General features: G+C 44.5%; 1 protein-coding gene across 1 annotated transcript in view; it reads right to left on the bottom strand.

Moving 5' to 3' along the window:
• ABHD2 (abhydrolase domain containing 2, acylglycerol lipase) overlaps nucleotides 1-20039 on the bottom strand; it is a 110325-nt gene that overhangs the window by 18345 nt on the left and 71941 nt on the right. Inside the window, exons 5-6 of the mRNA XM_069560285.1 lie at nucleotides 18275-18442; nucleotides 5409-5592 (exon numbers count right to left, since the gene is read on the bottom strand). Coding sequence (XP_069416386.1) covers nucleotides 5409-5592; nucleotides 18275-18442 — 352 coding nt within the window. The remainder of the gene's footprint in view (nucleotides 1-5408; nucleotides 5593-18274; nucleotides 18443-20039) is intronic.

Genomic DNA, 20039 nt, shown 5'->3' with positions numbered 1-20039 from the left:
GGCCAACAATGATTCTTGTATCTTTGGTTTATCATTCAATATATTTAAGGGATAACTTTTGAGTATAAATTAAGGGACTGAACTTAATTTTATATTAGTTTAATAAAGCATGCTGCTGCTGCTGCTAAGTCACTTCAGTCGTGTCCAACTCTGTGTGACCCCATAGATGGCAGCCCACCAGGCTCCCCCATCCCTGGGATTCTCCAGGCAAGAACACTGGAGTGGGTTGCCATTTCCTTCTCCAAGGCAGGAAAGTGAAAAGTGAAAGTGAAGTTGCTCAGTCGTGTCTGACTCTTCGCGACCCCACGAACTGCAGCCCACCAGGCTCCTCCATCCATGGGATTTTCCAGGCAAGAGGACTGGAGTGGGGTGCCATCGCCTTCTCCATAATAAAGCATAATCGAGATCAATGTATTACTAAAAAAAAAAAACAAAAAACATTCATTTCATCTCTTTAGAAAAAGACCTGACTTCTTCAATACCAGCACCAACAACAAACTGAGACGAAATTAAAGAGAGGGGAACCTATAGACTAAAAGAGACTGAAGAGACAAATTGATAGATGCAGTGTGTGGACATAATGGGGATTCTGATTCAAAGAAACTGTTAAAAAACTTCTGTGAGACAGTCAAGGAGATCTGAACACTGACTACAAACAGGATGACATTAATATTCAGAATTAATAATCTTTTGGTGTGATGACGATATTGTGATTATGTTTAAGAAAACGTTCTTCAAGAGAAAAACAAGTATTGTATATTAATGCATATATATGGAATCTAGAAAAATGATACTGATGAACCTATTTGCAAGACAGAAATAAGAGACGCAGACATACGAAACAGGCTTGTGGACACAGCAGGGAAGAAGAGGGGCGGGGCAAATTGAGGGAGTAGTGCTGAAACATACGTGATCACACATAAAACGGAGAGCTAGTGGGAAGCTGCCGGGGAGCTCAATCCGGTGCTCTAGAGGGGTGGTAGGAGGGAGGTTCAAGAGGGAAGGGACGTAGGTACACTTATGACTCTACCAGGTTTAGCTGTATGGCAGAAACCAACACAACCTTGCAAAGCAATTACACTCCAATTAAAAGTAAAAAGTTCTTAGAGTCTTTTTAGTGCTACCAAGTGAAATATTTACAAATGATATGACATAATGTCTGGGATTTGCTTCAAAATAATCCAGCTTACAGGGGAGTGATGTGTGGATGAGGTGCAGAGGAAATAAGAGTAGCCAAAAGTTAAGCACGCTTGAAGCTGGTAGTGGATATACAGGGGTCCAATACCCCATCATTTTTATTTTGTATATATCTAAAATGTTCCATCATAATGAAGAAGGGGAAAGAGAAGAAGTCAGAAAATATAAAATTTTTTGGATTATGATCTCCTGAAAATTATCTACCCTGTGGAGGAGAGCTGAAGATTAAAGTCAGTTTTAACCATTAACCATGAAACTCATCAACTATTTCTTAGAGTTGAGGAAAGATCAGCAGTGGTCTGGAACCACTGTACACACAGCCCAACAAGAACCTCACTGGGAACTTCAGCTCCCACTGAAGCCAAGCTCCAATTTATATGCCATGTTTCTGCAGTGAGAGAAGGGAGGGGGCAGAACCAGGCTGCAGGGAATGGGGCTGGTGATGGGATGAAGGTCTAACAAGATGTTCAGGCCTCCCGGTGGGCATGAGTTAGCACAGAGACTTGGAACTATGGCCCATCTGACCCCACTGGGTAGTTCACCAAACTCTGCGGAGGCCACTTCACCTCTCCAAGCCTCCGTGTCCTTATCTGTCAAATTAGGAGGTTGAATTAGAGAAGCAATGTCCACACCAAGATTGTTCTATAGGTGAGGTATGTAGGCAGTTCCATCTCAGGCCTGACAGAGGTCGCCCTGGGAGCTTTGGCGGTGGTTTCATTGCTTCTGCTAGTGGTTGAAATTCGGCAGACAAGGGTACATGTAGTGAGTGGAGAGCTGGCCAACTGGTGGTGTTAAGAATGGGTCTGAATTCTGGCCTCAGCTGAAGAGGTCTGGGGGATGGGCAGGCTCCTGGGCATGCATCTCATGAAGATAGAGAATGGCAGCCTGGGAAGCGGATGGCTCCAAGAAGTGCTTTACCCATCCATATATCTACCTATCTCAACCAATAAAGTTCTTTCAAGATGCCCCAATTTCTAATCAGGGGTTTCCCAGGTGGTTCAGTGGTAATGAATCTGCCTGGCAATGCAGGAGACATAAGAGACGTGGGTTCGATCCAGGGGTCAGGAATATCCCCTGGAGAAGGAAATGGCAACCTACTCCAGTATTCTTGCCTGGAAAATCCCATGGATAGAGGAACCTGGCGGGCTACAGTCCATGGAGTTGCAAAGAGTCGTACATGACTGAACAACAGGGCACGCAGCATGTCTTCTTAACAGCGTTAAATGATTAATTAAACCAGAGAGTCAGGTTGAGTCTGAACACACACATTTCCAGGGCTAGTTGGCAGCTGTTTGTGCTGAGGGAACGAGTTAAGTCTGCTGGATACAATGTAGTCTGGGGACATCTGTCATCCTCCTTTGCTGGTTCAGCACCTCATCAAGCGTGAGCTAGTTTAGCAGCAGCTAGACTCTGCTAACTACAGCAAGCGGGGGCTGGCTTCTGAGCCTAGAACAGGCTCTAGCTAGTGGGGAGGTGCGTTACGGGATGAGAAGCCAGAGGGAGAGGATGGATCACTGACGAGCGGTTCTGGAGACTCAACTAGGGGAGGGATTTACCAGAAGCATGAACTCCTGTGTGGCCCCTGCAGCAGCAGATGGGCCCTCCCCGCTTCACCTCCGTGTAAAGGAAGCATGGCTGCCATCATTCCAGTGTGGAAAAGGCTCACTGCCCGCAAGCCTCGGCAGGAAAAAAAAGGTTACGCTGGTTGAAAGTAAGGCATTGTCTCCTGGCGAGTAGATCTCATTAAAACGTTGAGGGGACCTGAGCCTGAGCGGCCCCAGCACACACAGGACGGCCGTGTCTCTTTGATCTGCCTCCAGTTTTCCTGTGCGTAGGGTGTAGGATCTTAGCCTGGATCTCTTTGCTCCAGAGGATAAAGTTGCCTGTTTCTCTCCTCTTTGCAGATGACTGATGTGAAAATGATTATGAATATGAAGATCTCTAAGGCCTCAAGGAGAAGTGGTGTGGACCACGTCTGCAAGGTGCATAGAGCACCTCACAGATGTTGGTTAGCTTCCTAGCTTAAACCCACACCTGGGATCCTCAATTGTGCGAGTCGTGTGCGTGGCCAACAGCAGATGGCGCTGTTGCAGTAAAATGAAACAAGGCTGTTAATTGATGATTCTGTGCGTTAAAAAACGGGGAAAACAAGCCTGTCCTACTTTCTCCTTCCTGTCAAACCCAGTGCTCTCTGAACACGAAGTCAGTGTTCTAGTCACTTGACAACGCTTGGTTTAGGAAGGGACTCTGATTTTTACAGACACTAGAAGCCTGGCCAAAAACTGGACCGCTAGTCAGACGAGAGTTGGTCTCCCCGGGATCCTGGGGCGGGGCCCTCTGCTCATTGCTTTAAGATCCCAGTTACTGGCAAGGATGGGGCTTTGGGTAACTCTGGTTACATCATGGCTGAGAATCGGGAGTTGGGTATTTCTAGCCAAGTCAACACAAAGGAACATGTCCCGGTTCAAACCAGAGTGTAGAGGGGAATTTAAAGGGAGGATTCCCAATGGGAGGATGAGGAGACTAACCTAGCCTGCAATAGAGCTGGAGAGACCACTAAGGTCCCTGGGCTTACGACTGCTAAACGTGTCTAACACCTCAGGAGTCACTCGTGAAATGTGTCCAAAAGCAGATTCCTGGCCCCATGCCCCAGACTCATGAATCAGGATCTCCAGGGCTGGGGCCTGAGAAAATGAATTTATTTTTATCATGATCCTCCAAGTGATTAGTTCTCTAGACTGGTCTTTGTGATCCACTGATGTAGCCCACTTCTCATTTCACAATGCATAATGGCGATAATTGGTAGTTACTGACAACTTTCTACGTGCCTGGCACTGTTCCAAATAGTTCATTCTCATGAACTCATTTGACCCTCACCAAGGCACCACAGGGTAGGTTCCAACTATTATCACCCCCATACTGCAGGTGAGGATAACTGGGACCCAGGCCTCACCCCTGGAACTCAGGAAATGTTCCAGCAGGGCAGTGTTTCCTGCCTATTTTGGGGTACATTTAAATTCTCCATTTTGGCCAAGCTTTAAGGCTTGGGCAGAGTCTGAATTCTGAGCCAGCATTTGCCCTTTGGATTTGTTGATTTCAAATTCCAGTAATAGATATTTTTAGAAATAGCCCCTTATCCATTAGAAAATGACAAAATAGGTTTAAACGATATCGAGAGATACAGACGAGGCAGTAAGTAAGGATTGTCTACAAGGACTGTGGTATTAGATTGAATCAATCAGGGCAGGGAGTTTGTTATTTTTTTGTGTGTGATTTTAGATTTCTTCATGAACCATTTATAATATAAAAGACATTATCATGAAGAGTATAGGAAAAAATATGAATGCATTTAAAGAGTGTGGAGAGATGTGTGTGTATATGAGTGTGTATGTGTGTGAGTGTATGTGTGTATGTGTATGGGTGCGTATATATGAATGTGCATGTTTGTGAGTGTGTATGTGTATGGGTGTGTGTACATGAATGTGTATGTATGTGTATGTGTGTGTGTGTGTATGTGTGAATGTGTGTGCGTGGTGGCTCTGGAGTGATCGAGGACAACACTGATCTGGGCAGGGAGGTCAGAGCAGACAACAGTGTCCCCCAGGACTCATCCTGCGGGGCTCTGCTGTCGGGACTAAGGGGAGAGGTAAACCCCTACCCAGCAGGTCATCTCTTATGTGTGATCCTGCGATGCTGAGAGAGATGACTATTTGACTGTGAGGGCACGGATTAAATGGTTTCTACAGATCCCTTCCAGATGCCATCTGAGACTCAACTCTCTGGCATGTAGGAGAGGTTGGGGTCATAAGGTGGTCCAGCTCTCAGACTCTGGTTTGCCAAGTCTCCTGTGTTCTCATAAACCCACAGTCCTACAAAACTCTGGAACATGAAGAACGTAAGTCATCTCAGAGACTCCAAAGGGAAACAGCAGCTATTAGAGGAGGGAGCTTTGGCTTACTGTTACAGATCTGACCCCCAAAATACAGCTGCATATCCCAGGTTGAAGGGGTCTGACAGGACCGCTCCAGTATATGATGTGGAAGCAAAGCAAGGTGAAACCAAGATCCAGAAACTTCTGCTTAGTCTGCCCTAGCATTTCCCCAGGTCTTCACGGGCCAGTGTCTGGTGTGCTGGGGACATCTCAATAAATGAAAGCTAACTGGAGGACCAGTGGCAGGAGGAGGTGGGGGCACGTGGCCAGGATCACTCACCTCAGTGCACTGTAGCCCTGGCACACGCTGACGCAGCACAGAACCTTTTCTTGGTTGGCCTGGGTCTCCCCCAAGTATTTACACACAATGTTACCGCCCAAGCTGAAGCCCACGACCACCAGCTGGGTTAGGGGATATGTCTTCTTGATGTAGTTTACCATGGCTCCAAATTCCCAGGTGCAGCCTGTGGACAGAGAGGTAAGAGGACTTGGTTATTTCAGACGCAACAAAGTTTGGAGAAAACGTGAGCTGGGAGGGTTACTTAAGTGGGTGCCAAAGCATTAAGAGAGAGAGAGACAGACAGACAGACAGAAATGTAAGTATACAGCCCATCCCCTGTATTTGTGGGTTCTACACGTGCAGATTCAACCAAACACAGATCGAAAATATTTGGGAAAAAAATGCCAGAGTTCTAAAAAGCAAAACTTAAATTGGCCATACATAAGCATAGCATTTACACGGTATTATCAGGTGTTATAAGAGGTACCAAGGGAACATTTCATGCAAAGATGGGCTCGATAAAGGACAGAAATGGTATGGACCTAACAGAAGATATTAAGAAGAGGTGGCAAGAATACACAGAAGAACTGTACAAAACAGATCTTCATGACCCGGATAATCACGATGGTGTGATCACTCACCTAGAGCCAGACATCCTGGAATATGAAGTCAAGTGGACCTTAGAAAACATCACTACGAACAAAGCTAGTGGAGGTGATGGAATTCCAGTGGAGCTATTTCAAATCCTGAAAGATGATGCTGTGAAAGTGCTGCACTCAATATGCCAGCAAATTTGGAAAACTCAGCAGTGGCCACAGGACTGGAAAAGGTCAGTTTTCATTCCACTCCCAAAGAAAGGCAATGCCAAAGAATGCTCAAACTACCGCACAATTGCACTCATCTCACATGCTAGTAAAGTAATGCTCAAAATTCTCCAAGCCAGGCTTCAGCAATACGTGAACTGTGAACACCCATATGTTCAAGCTGCATTTAGAAAAGGCAGAGGAACCAGAGATCAAATTGCCAACATCCCCTGGATCACCGAAAAAGCAAGAGAGTTCCAGAAAAAACATCTATTTCTGCTCTATAGAATATGCCAAAGCCTTTGACTGTGTGGATCACAATAAACTGTGGAAAATTCTTCAAGAGATGGGAATACCAGACCACCTGACCTGCCTCTTGAGAAACCTATATGCAGGTCAGGAAGAACTGGACATGGAACAACAGACTGGTTCCAAATAGGAAAAGGAGTATGTCAAGGCTGTATATTGTCACCCTGCTTATTTAACTTCTATGCAGAGTACAACATGAGAAACGCTGGGCTGGAAGAAGCATAAGCTGAAATCAAGATTGCTGGGAGAAATATCAATAACCTCAGATATGCAGATGATACCACCCTTATGGGAGAAAGTGAAGAGGAACTAAAAAGCCTCTTGATGAAAGTGAAAGAGGAGAGTGAAAAAGTTGGCTTAAAGCTCAACATTCAGAAAACGAAGATCATGGTATCTGGTCCCATCACTTCATGGGAAATAGATGGGGAAACAGTGGAAACAGTGTCAGACTTTATATTTTTGGGCTCCAAAATCACTGCAGATGGTGACTGCAGCCATGAGATTAAAAGACCCTTACTCCTTGGAAGGAAAGTTATGACCAACCTAGATAGCATATTCAAAAGCATAGATATTACTTTGCCAACAAAGGTCCGTCTAGTCAAGGCTATGGTTTTTTCAGTGGTCATGTATGGATGTGAGAGTTGGGCTGTGAAGAAAGCTGAGCGCTGAAGAATTGATGCTTTTGAACTGTGGTGTTGGAGAAGACTCTTGAGAGTCCCTTTGACTGCAAGGAGATCCAACCAGTCCATTCTAAAGGAGATCAGTCCTGGGTGTTCTTTGGAAGGAATGATGCTAAAGCTGAAAAGCCAGTACTTTGGCCACCTCATGTGAAGAGTTGACTCATTGGAAAAGACCCTGATGCTGGGAGGGATTGGGGGCAGGAGGAGAAGGGGACGACAGAGGATGAGTTTGAGTGAACTCCAGGATATGGTGATGGACAGGGAGGCCTCAGTTCAGTTCAGTTGCTCAGTCGTGTCCGACTCTTTGCAACCCCATGAATCGCAGCACGCCAGGCCTCCCTGTCCATCACCAACTCCCAGAAACCAGTCCCTGGTGACAAAAAGGTTGGGAACCACTATTTTAAAGTACACAGGAGGATGTGCCTAGGTTCTATGCAAATACTATGCCATTTTATATAAGGAGCTTGAGCATCCGTGGATTTTGGTGTCCAAGAGGGTCCTGGAACCAGTTCCCTGACGATGCTGAGGGACGGCATGTATTTCGGGTGTGTGTGTAGAGAGACAAGCCAGACTTCTCTTTGGCTACTTGCAGAGAAGCCCGAGTGCCAAAGAACTGATGTTTTTGAACTGTGGTGCTGGAGGAGACTCTTGAGAGTCCCTTGGACAACAAGGAGATCAAACCAGTCAATCCTAGAGGAAATCAGCCCTGAATATTCACTGGAAGGACTGATGCTGAAGCTGAAACTCTAATACTTTGCATACCTGATGCAAAGAGCTGAGTCATTGGAAAAGACCCTGATGCTGGGAAAGATGGAGAGCAAGAGGAGAAGGGGGCGACAGAGGATGAGATGGTTGGATGGCATCATAGATTCAATGGACATGAGTTTGAGCAAACTCCAGGAAGATAGTGAAGGACAGGGAAGCCTGGCGTGCTGCAGTTCATGGGGCTGCAAAGAGTCGAACATGACTTAGCAACTGAACAACAAGAGAAGCTCCCAGAGGCCCCTCAGTATGAGGAAATACAGCATAAGTAGCGCCCATGAGGGAAGGGACAGTTTATCAAACGCACATGCCATGCTCCTTCAGAGGTGGGCGCTGAGAAGCCCCTCCCATACTCACTGAAATCAAAACATACATTCAAGGTGTGCATGAGCACCTCGGTTCGCACACAGAGGAAAACAAAAGCAAGAGCAATACTCTTAGGGATCAGTGTCTGAGGCTACAAAACAGGATGCTATGCCCACGTGTACAATGATTCATGGTGTTAAGAAAAGCACCAAGTAGATGTTATTTACAGGATCGCCTTGCCAGCGGGGAGAAGGAAAGACAAACTTCAGTCCAGAGGGACGGCCAACATGTTCTGTGGGATCAGGGTAAAATGTTCTTGGTGACGTAGGGACAGGTGTCAAGGGAGGCAGACCCATTCAGAAGCACAGAGGAGACTTCTGAATGGAGAGGGCACTTGGGCCCAGTGTGCCCAGGAGGGATGATAGCAGCTGGTGGCCCCTAGAGAAGCTGGTGAAGTCAGGACTAAGTAAGACGATAGAGGTAAAGGGCTTAGACAGGGTATTCTGTTAATTCTTTTTTTCTTTTTGAAATATCATATAAGGACACCCATGTTCATGACAGCTTTATTCACAACCACCAAAAGGTGGAAGCAACAAAAGTGTCCATCAACAGATGAATGAATAAACCAGATGTTATACATGTATCTGGTGGAAGATTATTCAGTCTTAAAAAGCAAGGAATGCACGGGGATGATCCAGAGAGATGATATGGGGTGGGAGGTGGGAGGGGGGTTCAGGATTGGGAACTCATGTACACTCGTGGCTGATTCATGTCAATGTATGGCAAAACCAATATAGTATTGTAAAGCAAAATAAAGTAAAAATAAAAATTTTTTTTAAAAAAGCAAGGAAATCATGACACATGTTGTGACAAAGACAAACCTTGAGGATGTTATGCTGAATGAAATAATGTTGTTTAGTCGCTCAGTTGTGTCCGACTGTTTTATGACCCCATAGATTGTAGCCTGCCAGGCTTCTCTGTCCATGGCATTTCCCAGGCAAGAATACAGGAGTGGGTTGCCACTTCGTCCTCCAGGGGATCTTCCTGGCCCAGGGATCAAACCCAAGTCTCCTGCATCAGCAGACGGATTCTGAGGAGCAGTTACAGCTAATTGTGTAGGTTCTTTAGGAGCTGCTGCTGCTGCTGCTAAGTCGCTTCAGTTGTGTCCGACTCTGTGCGACCCCAGAGACGGCAGCCCACCACGCTCCCCCGTCCCTGGGATTCTCCAGGCAAGAACACTGGAGTGGGTTGCCATTTCCTTCTCCAATGCATGAAAGTGAAAAGTGAAAGTGAAGTCGCTTAGTCGTGTCTGACACTTCGCGACCCCATGGACTGCAGCCTACCAGGCTCCTCCATCCATGGGATTTTCCAGGCAAGAGTACTGGAGTGGGTTGCCATTGCCTTCTCCGTTTAGGAGCTGCAAGTTCATTCAATCCAAGCACTTCTGATGTGGATAAAAGGCCAGGCCTGCGTAATCCTGGACAAGCTGCTGGGTGTTTGTGCAGGGCTGCTGTCTCTCCCAGGCAAGGGAAAGGCAAAGACATGGTGTCTGCCCACCTCCAGGATCAGCGTTTGGGTAGACACTGGGTCCTCCCAAGATCTCCACCCGATGTCAGTTGCCAAACACTCTCAGTTCCTCAGTGTCTGGGAACCCCTTCCTGGGTGTGTTTACGCTGGCTAGAAAGTTCGTTCGGGTTTTTCTGTAACAGCTTATGGAAAAACTTGATCGAACTTTTTGGCCAACCTGGTGTTAAGAGCTACAGCAATCTGTTTTATTTTTTATTTTTTTATTTTTTAATTTTTTTTAGTTTTTTATTTTTTAAATTTTAAAATCTTTAATTCTTACATGCGTTCCCAAACATGAACCCCCCTCCCACCTCCCTCCCCACAACATCTCTCTGGGTCATCCCCAGCAATCTGTTTTTTAATACTAGGAAGATTTTAATGCGATTCTACATATTTAATCCTTAAGGGATTAGCACCAGTAACAAGATTGAGGTCTCTAATCTTGTTGCAATTTTAAGACACAATGAAATATGAGACACTACTCTGGCCTTAGGACTTCCCTGTAGCTCCATTGTAAAGAATCTGCCTGCAATGCAGGAAACCCAGGTTTGATCTCTGGGTTAGGAAGATCCGCTGGAGGAGGGCATTGCCACTTCAGAATTCTTGCCTGGAGAACCCCATGGACAGAAGATCCTGGCGGGCTACAGTCTGTGGGGGTCACAGAGTCAGACACAACTGAGCGACTACCACTACCACCACCACCCTGGCCTTAGAGAGATGAGTCCCACAGGCCCATCTTTGAAAGGCCAACTGTGGAGGACAGGGAAGACCCTTTTCTTATACCTCCCACCCCTAAACAGAGACGAGGCTAAGGCAGTCTGAATGCTACTATTTCAAAGCCATATTCCCCCAAAATGGCACCGACATGACTCAGTAGGCTGGAATACAAGAACCAGACTTGGTGTTCTTTGTGGATGGAGACGTTGAGTCATCTGTGAACTCCATGCTAGGCACGTAGTGGGTGTGCCACAATGTGAACTGGGTAAGGAGGAAGTCTGAATCATTTGGAATGAGAGCACACAATAACACCCGGTGTGACTGTACGGGGGATTGGGGAAAAAGAACCTAAATATCCTTCCCCCTAAATTTAACCCCCGAGTATGATCTGGTTAGCCAGCAACACGGCTCAGCTGGCAGGCAGCTAGGAGCCTCACAGTCCCTAGCATTTTCCTAGTGAAGGTGTGTGAGTCATTTCTTTGAGTTGTGGGCAAGCTACTGCCAAGTTGAGTCAGCCAGGGAAGAAAAGAGCTGTAGAAATAAAGTGAGAGCCCTTTTGGCCCACCATGTTAATTGGCCTTGTCTTTCTCTCTCAAACAAAGATTTTCACGCATGAATGCTCTTGGCTTTGTTTCCTTGGGTACAGGGTGCTGAATATGGCTCTCTTCCAGCTGAAGGTTAAATATTTAGATCTCATCCTGAAAGTGCAAATGGGATGGCCCCGAACACATCCCAAACTCTGGCCCCTCCCTAGGAACTCTCTTGATGCTCGAGTCCTCTCAGCAGATGGTCTTGTCAGATGTTTTACTGAGATGCTTGACTTTCTGCAAATTCACTGCCTTCACTTCCTCATCCTCTGTCTCTCTTCACCCCGCCACCCCATGGCACCCTCCTGCAGTTATTATACACAACTGTACCACAGGCAAAACAGCTCTGGGTTATCATCTGGAATCATGAATACGATTGAGAACAGTCTGCAGCAATTGAAACGGTAGGTAGGAGGAACTTATGGAAAAGTAGAAGTTTCTTAAAAATCACTATCTGCAGGCTTCTCTGCTGGTCCAGTGGTTAAGAGTTCGCCTGCCAATGCAGGGGACACGGGTTCAATCCCTGGTTCGGTAAAATCCCACATGCCCCAGGACAACTAAGCCCCTGTACCACAATGAAGAGTAGCCCCTGCTCACTGCAACAAGAGAAAGCCTGAGTGCAGTAACAAAGACCTAGCACAATCAAGAATGAATAGATAAATCAATAACAATTTAAAAATATAACAGGAAATCACTGATCTGCAAGTCCTGGTGGCAAGTTGCATTGGATCATGGGTGATCTCTACAGCTTGCTATATAGGAGGGTTTGCCTGAGAGAGACCTCAGAGTTTGTCTGTTATTCTGATGCAGTTATGAGGAAAGTTCTCTTTCACTTTCAAAAGTGACCCAGTTGGGATGCTAAATTATACGGTCGCCCTAGGTACAGGGCCTCCCTCCCTTCTAAGATGGAAATACTGTACTCTAAGTAAGGCACAGCTTTCTGATCTTACATTGAGATTACAAAAGATAGTTTTAAATACAAAAACAATTCCAGTATTAAACCCAAATGGACATTAATGAGCTCCCTCTCCGAGCAATAAAACATGATGCTGCGGTTTTAGCCACCTCTGCTCACCTTGATGCTAATGCAAGAAAGCCAAGTGTTTAGAAATAAGGGAAGAGCCCACTTCACTGTTAAAACTCACAGGAAAAGGCAATGTAAGTAGTTTGAGACCATTTTTAACGCCAAAATGTCCTAGGTCGGTGTTTGGTCATAAGTTCTTAGGAGGTTCATGATTGTAAGAGACTTGGTCACCTTATGCGGGTTATTATTTTGATTCTTTTCAACATACGATATAGAAAAGACTTTTTAAAAAATCCCATTTTTTTTTTCTCTAATCAAGATCAAACTCATGGATCCTTTGTTGCTTGGCTCTTAACTTTCTGGTCATAACATTTCCAGGGTCAGTCTTAGAAATGGAGGTCAGAATAACCACAACTGGATCATTTTGGTTTTCGGTTTGTTTCCTTGGCTGGTGGACTTGATCCAGCTGTACTCTGCTCTGAATGTGAACACTGGACTGTTGGGATACGGCCTTCAGCCAATGACAGCCCACATGTCCACGACTCCTGTGTTCCAATTAAAGACTAGGCTCTGTATGATAAATACACTTCAAAAAATATTCATGACTTCTAGGTGTTCCTTGATTTTCAAGTGTTATTCATTGATCTCATTCAGATGACAGGGTTATGGACCCAGTCTGATCCAGTCCTATTTAAATAAGAAATTTAAAAGATTGATAAATTTTACCCCTGTGGATTCTACTACTCATCCTAATGGCCTCACATTTTGTCTTTGGTCAGATCAGATAATGTCACTGAATTTAATTCTTCAAAAGGGAAATTCTGCTGGTTTAAAAAAAAATCTATGAACTATTCTGAGGCAAGGGATGAGGAATTATTTTTAAAGAATGAAAATAAATTTTAGAAAGTTAAAATATAGCTAAATAAACATATACTACAATTGGGGCTTCCCAGGTGGAGTTAGCAATAAAGAACCCACCTGCCAATGCAGGAGACACAGAAGACTCGGGTTCAATCCCCGAGGTGGGAAGATCCCCTGGAAGAGGAAACGGCAACCCACTCCAGTATTCTTGCCTGAGAATCCCATGGACAGAGGAGCCTGGCAGGCTCTTGTCCATAGGGTCACAAAGAGTTGGACATGACTGAAGCGACTTAGCAAGCACGTACTGCATGTACTACAGAACAAGCCAGTAACACGGAGGTGTGTGACCCCCACATCCACCACCACCCCCCTCCACCCCCCATCCCCAGCCCTAGCCCACCAGATTTGGCAAGGAGCCAATTCTGAAGTTTACGCCGCTGGAACGCAAGCACTGCATGCTTCAAAATAACTACTGGGGCCTTGCCATCCCCACATGTACAAAGAGTCAGAATTCAGGCCAAATTCAAAACAGAAATTTATGCTCCGTAAGCACAGCTTCTCAAATTGGCCCTTGTGAGCGTTCACAGGCGGTCAGCTGACCTAGAGGCTAGGCCTTTTAAAGGTTCCAGTGAACTTCCACCTTTTCTCGTCTACGAACGCTCACAGAACACACAAATTTAGAGCGAAAGGCGGAAAAAGGCAGTAACATGGCCATGTAGTGGTATTTGCTGGACCCCATGCTGTGTGCCTTTATATTACTGCTGACTTCCCCAACTGGGGAATGCAGACTCTGAAACACTGCCTTCTTCCGCAGGCCTCTCCTGAGCATCTCTAGTGATCCTATGTTAATCTCCTGCACCTTTCTTTAGAAAAAAAAATTTTTTTTTGTCTATTTATTTCATTTTTGGCTGTGTCAGGTCTTAGCTGTGGCACGTGGGCTCTTCCTTGCAGCCTTCGGGCTTCTCTCTAGTTGTGGCGCTCAGATTCCTGAGCGAGAGGGCTCAGTTGCTCCATGGCGTGTGGAATCTAAGTTCCCCCACCAGGGATCAAACCTGCGTTCCCTGCATTGGAAGGCGGATTCTTAACCACTGGACCACTAGGGAAGTCCCTACACAGCCTTTCTGTGTAAGGAACTACATCCTGCCGATACTTCTAAGGAGTAAGGAAATAGTTCCCAGTCGGATATATTTTAGATTTAAAGCAAAAGAACAGCGAGAGCTTCTCAGAGTCACAGAAATAGGCCTGGAGGACCTCCTCACTAGGTGCAGGAGATTAACATAGTATGAAAATTAAACACAGAAGTCTGGCTCCTGTCCTTAAAAAGGGTGCGGTTTAGTAAATGTTCTTTTTGGAAAAGCCCAGCCAGCAAGCGCAGCCTGACTGGGACTGTCTCCCAACCTCTTCCCTCGACGCTGAGCTGTTACTCACTAGATGGGGAGCTTTAGGAAAGCAGGGGGCTTAGACTACCATCTGTATTCTCATCTCGGGGTCTGGCCTCATGAAATGTCTGTAGGATGTGAGATTAAAAAAAAAAAAAAAAAAAAGGACCTCAAACCCACCAGGCCTATTTCTGTGACTTTGCCACCCCATGGAGTGCAGCATGCCAGGCCTCCTGTCCTCCACTGTCTCCCGGAATGAACAGCGCCTATGGAAGCACTAATGCTTTCTCAAAGCCACCAAAGGTGTTTCTGTTTGGATTTCAACAAAGCACTGGGGTTCTGGATTTTTGACGTAAGGTCACATTTGTTTGACCTTATTAACTGATGGTTAAACAATGCATCTGAACAGGTCAAAGATGTACTGATAAACAAAAGAACTAAATAACACAGCTAGAAAAATCACCCATATCTTCTAGGTCACCTGTCTTTCTGAAATACTACTAAAATATAATACACTATAGGAATTTACTTCTAAAATTCTGATGAAGCAAACGGTGACAACAACAAAGAAGGAAACAGTTAAATTTTTATGAAAAACGTGGGGGCTGAGTTGGCCCTACAAGGACTCATCTAACCCCATGGCTCTTCCTTTCTGATGGCCAGCCTAGGTGTGTCATGCTCTTAAAAGCAGCTGTACCAGTAGCACTGTACTACTACTGGTTTGATTCCTGGGTTGGGAAGATCCCCTAGAGAAGGGAATGGCAAAACCCTCCTCCAGGATTCTTGCCTAGAGAATTCCACGAACAGAGCCTGGCAGACTACAGTCCATGCGGTCGCATAGAGTTACTGTATGTTAGGCACATGCTGTTAACTGTATGTTAGGCACTCTAATCCCATGGCTCTTCCTTTTTGATGGCCAGCCTAGGTGTGAAATGCTTGTAAAAGCAGCTGTACTACTGTTTCCCCTACAGCTCTTCCCTCTATTTATGAGCTGCAACCATCCTCACCATTTTTTAAAAATATTTATTTATTTGGCTGTGCCACGTCTTTAGTGGCCGAATGTGGGATCTAGTTCCCTGACCAGGGACTGAACCTGGGCCCCCTGCATTGGGAGCATGGAGTCTTAACCACTGGGCCACCAGGGAAATCCCCCATCCTCACTTTGAGGAGCCAGTTCAAATGCTTTTTCTGGGAGAACACTTCCTTCCACGAATGACTCCTTGCCTACAGAAAAAGAGGCTGGTTTCCCCACACTGTGGTGGTGTGCCCACCAGACCCTCTCTAGTGGTTCACTCATCATACTGTACTGTAATTATTACTGACACTCCCATCTGCCCCTGGAGAACTTATTTATCTAGGCCACACAGAGCACTGCCAATCTCTCACTAGCATTAATGGATCTTCAAGTATCTGAGTAAGTCGAACATTTAATAAGCTGTTACTGTATGTTATGCACTCAATTGCTGGCTAAGTCCTTGGTAACCCACGTTTAATTGTAAAATTGTAATCTTCACTTTGCCGGTGAAGAACCTGGAGTTGAGGTTAAGCAAACTCAAGGACACATGGCCAGCCAGTGGCAGGGCCGGGGTGGCCGCTCTGTGACCACATCCCACACTGAGCACCTCTTCTCTTCTCCTTTAGCCACTAGACTTCCGGACATGGGTGTGAATGCCCCTAAGCTAATCTCCTGTCCCTGTGGCTCAGCACGCTGTGGGGCAGGGGCCTGGACCACACATACCCAGCTCTCCTCCGAGGATTCTGGAGGCTGGGGCGGCCAGATCCAGGCTCTCATCTTGCCTGTTTTACTTACTGCCTCTATCTCTCTGCCTGAATTACCTAGCCTCTCTGGGCTTCAGTCTTTCCATCACAGTCTTACTAACCGCCTCAAGGGCTGCTGCGGAAGTGGGAAGGATTCTGTCCAAGGGAAATGGATGTTTCCCTGTGTTGGGCACGTGATCAGTGTTCTCGAGGTATTTCTTGTCTTCTTGGCACTTCATGCTTTTAGCACTTCATGCTCCCATCCCAGATCCTATGGCCAAGCAAGCCATACATCCCCATTCTTTACTCGTGAAGTTGAATTTGTATATCCAAGTACAGGATCTTATTTTTTTTTAAGATATTTTTTTTTTGGATGTGGTCCAGTTTTAAAGTCTTTATTGAATTTGTTATAATATTGTTTCTGTTTTATGTTTTGGCTTTTTGGCTGCAAGGCATGTAGGATCTTGGTTCCGTGACCAGGGATTGAAACTGCACCCTTGCATTGGAAGGTGAAGTATTAACCACTGTACCACCAGGGAAGTCCCAGACCTTATCATCATTCCCCACTGTTTTCATTTTTGTTAGATTCTGTTTCTGTCTTTTGGACCCAAACCTGTCTCCCACTTACTCACTATTCCCCATGTGCCTATTGTTCAGTTGCTAAGTTGTGCCCAAGGCTGTGACCCCATGAACTGCAGCAGGCCAGGCTTCCCTGCCCTTCACTATCTCCCGGAGTTTGCTCACGCTCCTTGAGTCAGTGATGCAGCCATCTCATCCTCTGTCACCCCCTCTTCCGCTCCTGCCCTCAATCTTTCCCAGCATCAGCGTCCCATGTTCCTGTCTTATGTGTAAATCTGGGGTTTCTCCTATATCTTCAAGCCACTAAACAAACTGTTGTACAGAAGAGAGTGTGTAAAATGGGTGTCTGTAGGTGGGAGTGCACACCGAGGAGGAGCGGGATGGGGAGCCCCTAGCCAGGCACAGGGCAGGTGAACCTGCTCACGCTTCCCAACCTGCCCTTACGTGCCACCAAATGCAGAATAAACTGGAACAACCTTGCTGGAGGACAATCTGACAATATGTATAAACATGCATAAGGAACGCTGACTCCAAAATTCTACTCCTGGAAATTTACTCCCAAGAAGTCATTAAAGAGAAGAAAAAGATTCTATGTAAAAGTATTCATTGCTTCATTATTTAAAATGCTGAAAAACTTTAAATAACCTAAATGACTACAAAGAGGAATGGTTAAATAAACTATAACGGGGTAATCACAGCAAGGTGGCTCTTTAAAAAGATTAAATGACTATGCATCTTTATGTTAGTGAATATAAAATTATTTAAATTAAGTCACCATAGATATACACCCTATGACTGCACTCAAAAACTGTACACGTAGATCAAAGAATGGGAGGATGAAGAAACAGAAAATTAGTTATGGTGAGATTATAGATATAATTTTCATTTGTTTCCCATGAAAACACATTATAATTGATTTACTTATGAACACCCCACAGGTTGGTACATATATACAGACACATATTTTAAGAGTTTATTATTTATGAATGTTCACAGTTAATCTGAAGGGAGAGTTAAGTAAGATTCAAGAATGAGCAGTCTATAACACAGAGCCTTACCTAACATAGGACTTCAATTAAAGGCAAGAAGCATGTATCTAAATATGAGATTTAATTCCTGTCCTCAAGCAGCCTGAAAGCCACTGGGTTGTTAAGCTACCAGATTCCCTTCCCACTGGCATCCACCAGCCTCATCACAATGCTTGCCCGCCAGTCACAGGAGTCCTGAGGGATGAGTGAAGGGCGTTAACTTACCAGCAGGGGGCGCTGTGCAAGACCTTCGCCTGTGAGTTTTAGCTTCTGCCCCTGAGATGGGATGAGAGGAGGGTGGTTCCAGGGCCCCCCGAGCTGCTGTTGGGAGGCATAGCTTCTTAAATGCCCTGCTGTTACAACTGTGTGCCTCACCAGCTCTTGCACATGGGCACAAACTCTAAACTCAGAAAAGTAAGGCAGAGGCAGACGCAGCCCCACACTTGCAGTGGGAAGAGAAAAAATAAAAGGTTGGGGGGACTCCGCTTGGCCGTGGCCCCCGCTTACCGTAGGTGAACATGCGTGGCGAGGTCAGTTCAATGTTGGGTAAGGCGCCCAGGTGGTTCAGCACAGCGCACCGATAGCCGTTTTTCTGGGCATAGTCGACAAAGGTGCGGATGTATTGCTTCTCGCTGTGATTGGCAATTCCAGGGCAGATGACCATGGTAATGTCATCTGCAGGGTGGAGAAGGAGATTCCGAGATAGCCAATAAATACTGATGTGGTAAATGGACACAATTACACTTTACTGGCTTAGAAAACAGTAGGAGAGAATTTAACATTCATCTTTTCACTCTACTCTCTGAGACAGAGTAACTTTCCCTTCTAGCTGAAACTGTCTACTTCAGTGCTTCTCAAATTATTTACGGTGAAGGGTCAGTTTTTTAAAAGTTCCAATCCATAAGGGCAGATGCTTTTGAAAAATAAAATACAATAAAAATTAATTACTAGAAAAATAAAATGAAGAAATACAAATCTCAGTTTTTTAGTACTAGATTCAATGGATATAAAATTCCTCTGTCAAACCACCATACAAATTTCTGAGCATCACTCTTAGTTTCTATATGAAATTCTGTATGAATGAATCAATGAACAGAAAAAATAAAAAAACTGTGTTTGCACAGACTTCTTTGATCCAACAATTTTACTTTCAGGTATTAATGCTACAAATATATGGTACATACACAAAGCAATACATCTGCAGTAACGGCAGAAATCTGAACATAATGTATATGTCCAGAAACAGGGGTCTGGTTAAATAAGGTTTTGCATATCCAAATGAAGAAATATTATGTAGTCCTTAAAAATAAAGAGACATTTTTATATACACTGCTAAGGCAAGCTCTCCAATAAGTATTAAGTGGAAAAGAGCAAGATGCAAAAAAAGGCTATGCTATGCTATCATTTAGGGGTGGGAGAAGACATCTATATTTATAAATGCATCCACTAGCTCTGGAATCATACACATGAGTCCTAACAGTTGGTACCACTGGGGTGTAAGGGTGGGTGGGAGAGAAATTTACACTTTTACTGTATGTCCTTTAGTAACTTTTGAATTTTCTACCATGAGTATGAACTACCTACTTGAAAAGATGAATAAATATTTTTCTTTAAAAGAAAAGTGATATTTAGGTCATTAAATTTAATCATAAATTTTCCTTCTAAAAGTTGAGACAATTTTTAAATTCTTATGCAATAATGTATAAAGAACATTAAAAGTTTTAATAAATCTTGAAATTCCAATTTTTGGAATCCTGCCTTAAATTTTATGAATAAGTATGCTTATCAAAGGATTACTTAAGCATAACAAAATTATAAGCAAGCTAAATGTTCAAAAATAGAATGATTAAATTATGTCATGACCACATGGCAGACTATTAAGCAATCATTAAACTTTTGTTATTAAAGACATTTTAGACTTTTAATGATATGGGAATATACCTATATAGTAACTGAAATTTTTCAGTTCTATTTTACATAGAACTGAAGGTAAATGGAACAAAATGTTAACAATGGTATGCAGGGTGTAGGATTATTGATGATTATTTTCTCATTTTAAAAAAAGTTTCTATGTTATCTACATTTTTTAAAGTGAGTATTTATTCCTTTTGTTGTCAGAAAAAAATCAAAAAAGGGGGGGGGGGGGAAGGGCTGCTTTCCTTAAAGCATTTCTTGGATGCAAATACTGCTTTCCAGAACTACCTTTATCAATTCTTTCTGGGCACAGGGGTGATAGAAAGACAGCGACAAGGTGAAAAAAAAGAAAGAAGAA

Source organism: Ovis canadensis, chromosome 18, assembly GCF_042477335.2.
Source record: "Ovis canadensis isolate MfBH-ARS-UI-01 breed Bighorn chromosome 18, ARS-UI_OviCan_v2, whole genome shotgun sequence".
Taxonomy (NCBI): domain Eukaryota; kingdom Metazoa; phylum Chordata; class Mammalia; order Artiodactyla; family Bovidae; genus Ovis; species Ovis canadensis.
The sequence above is the reverse complement of the archived record's forward strand: the minus strand, read 5'-3'. Positions and strand labels throughout refer to the sequence as shown.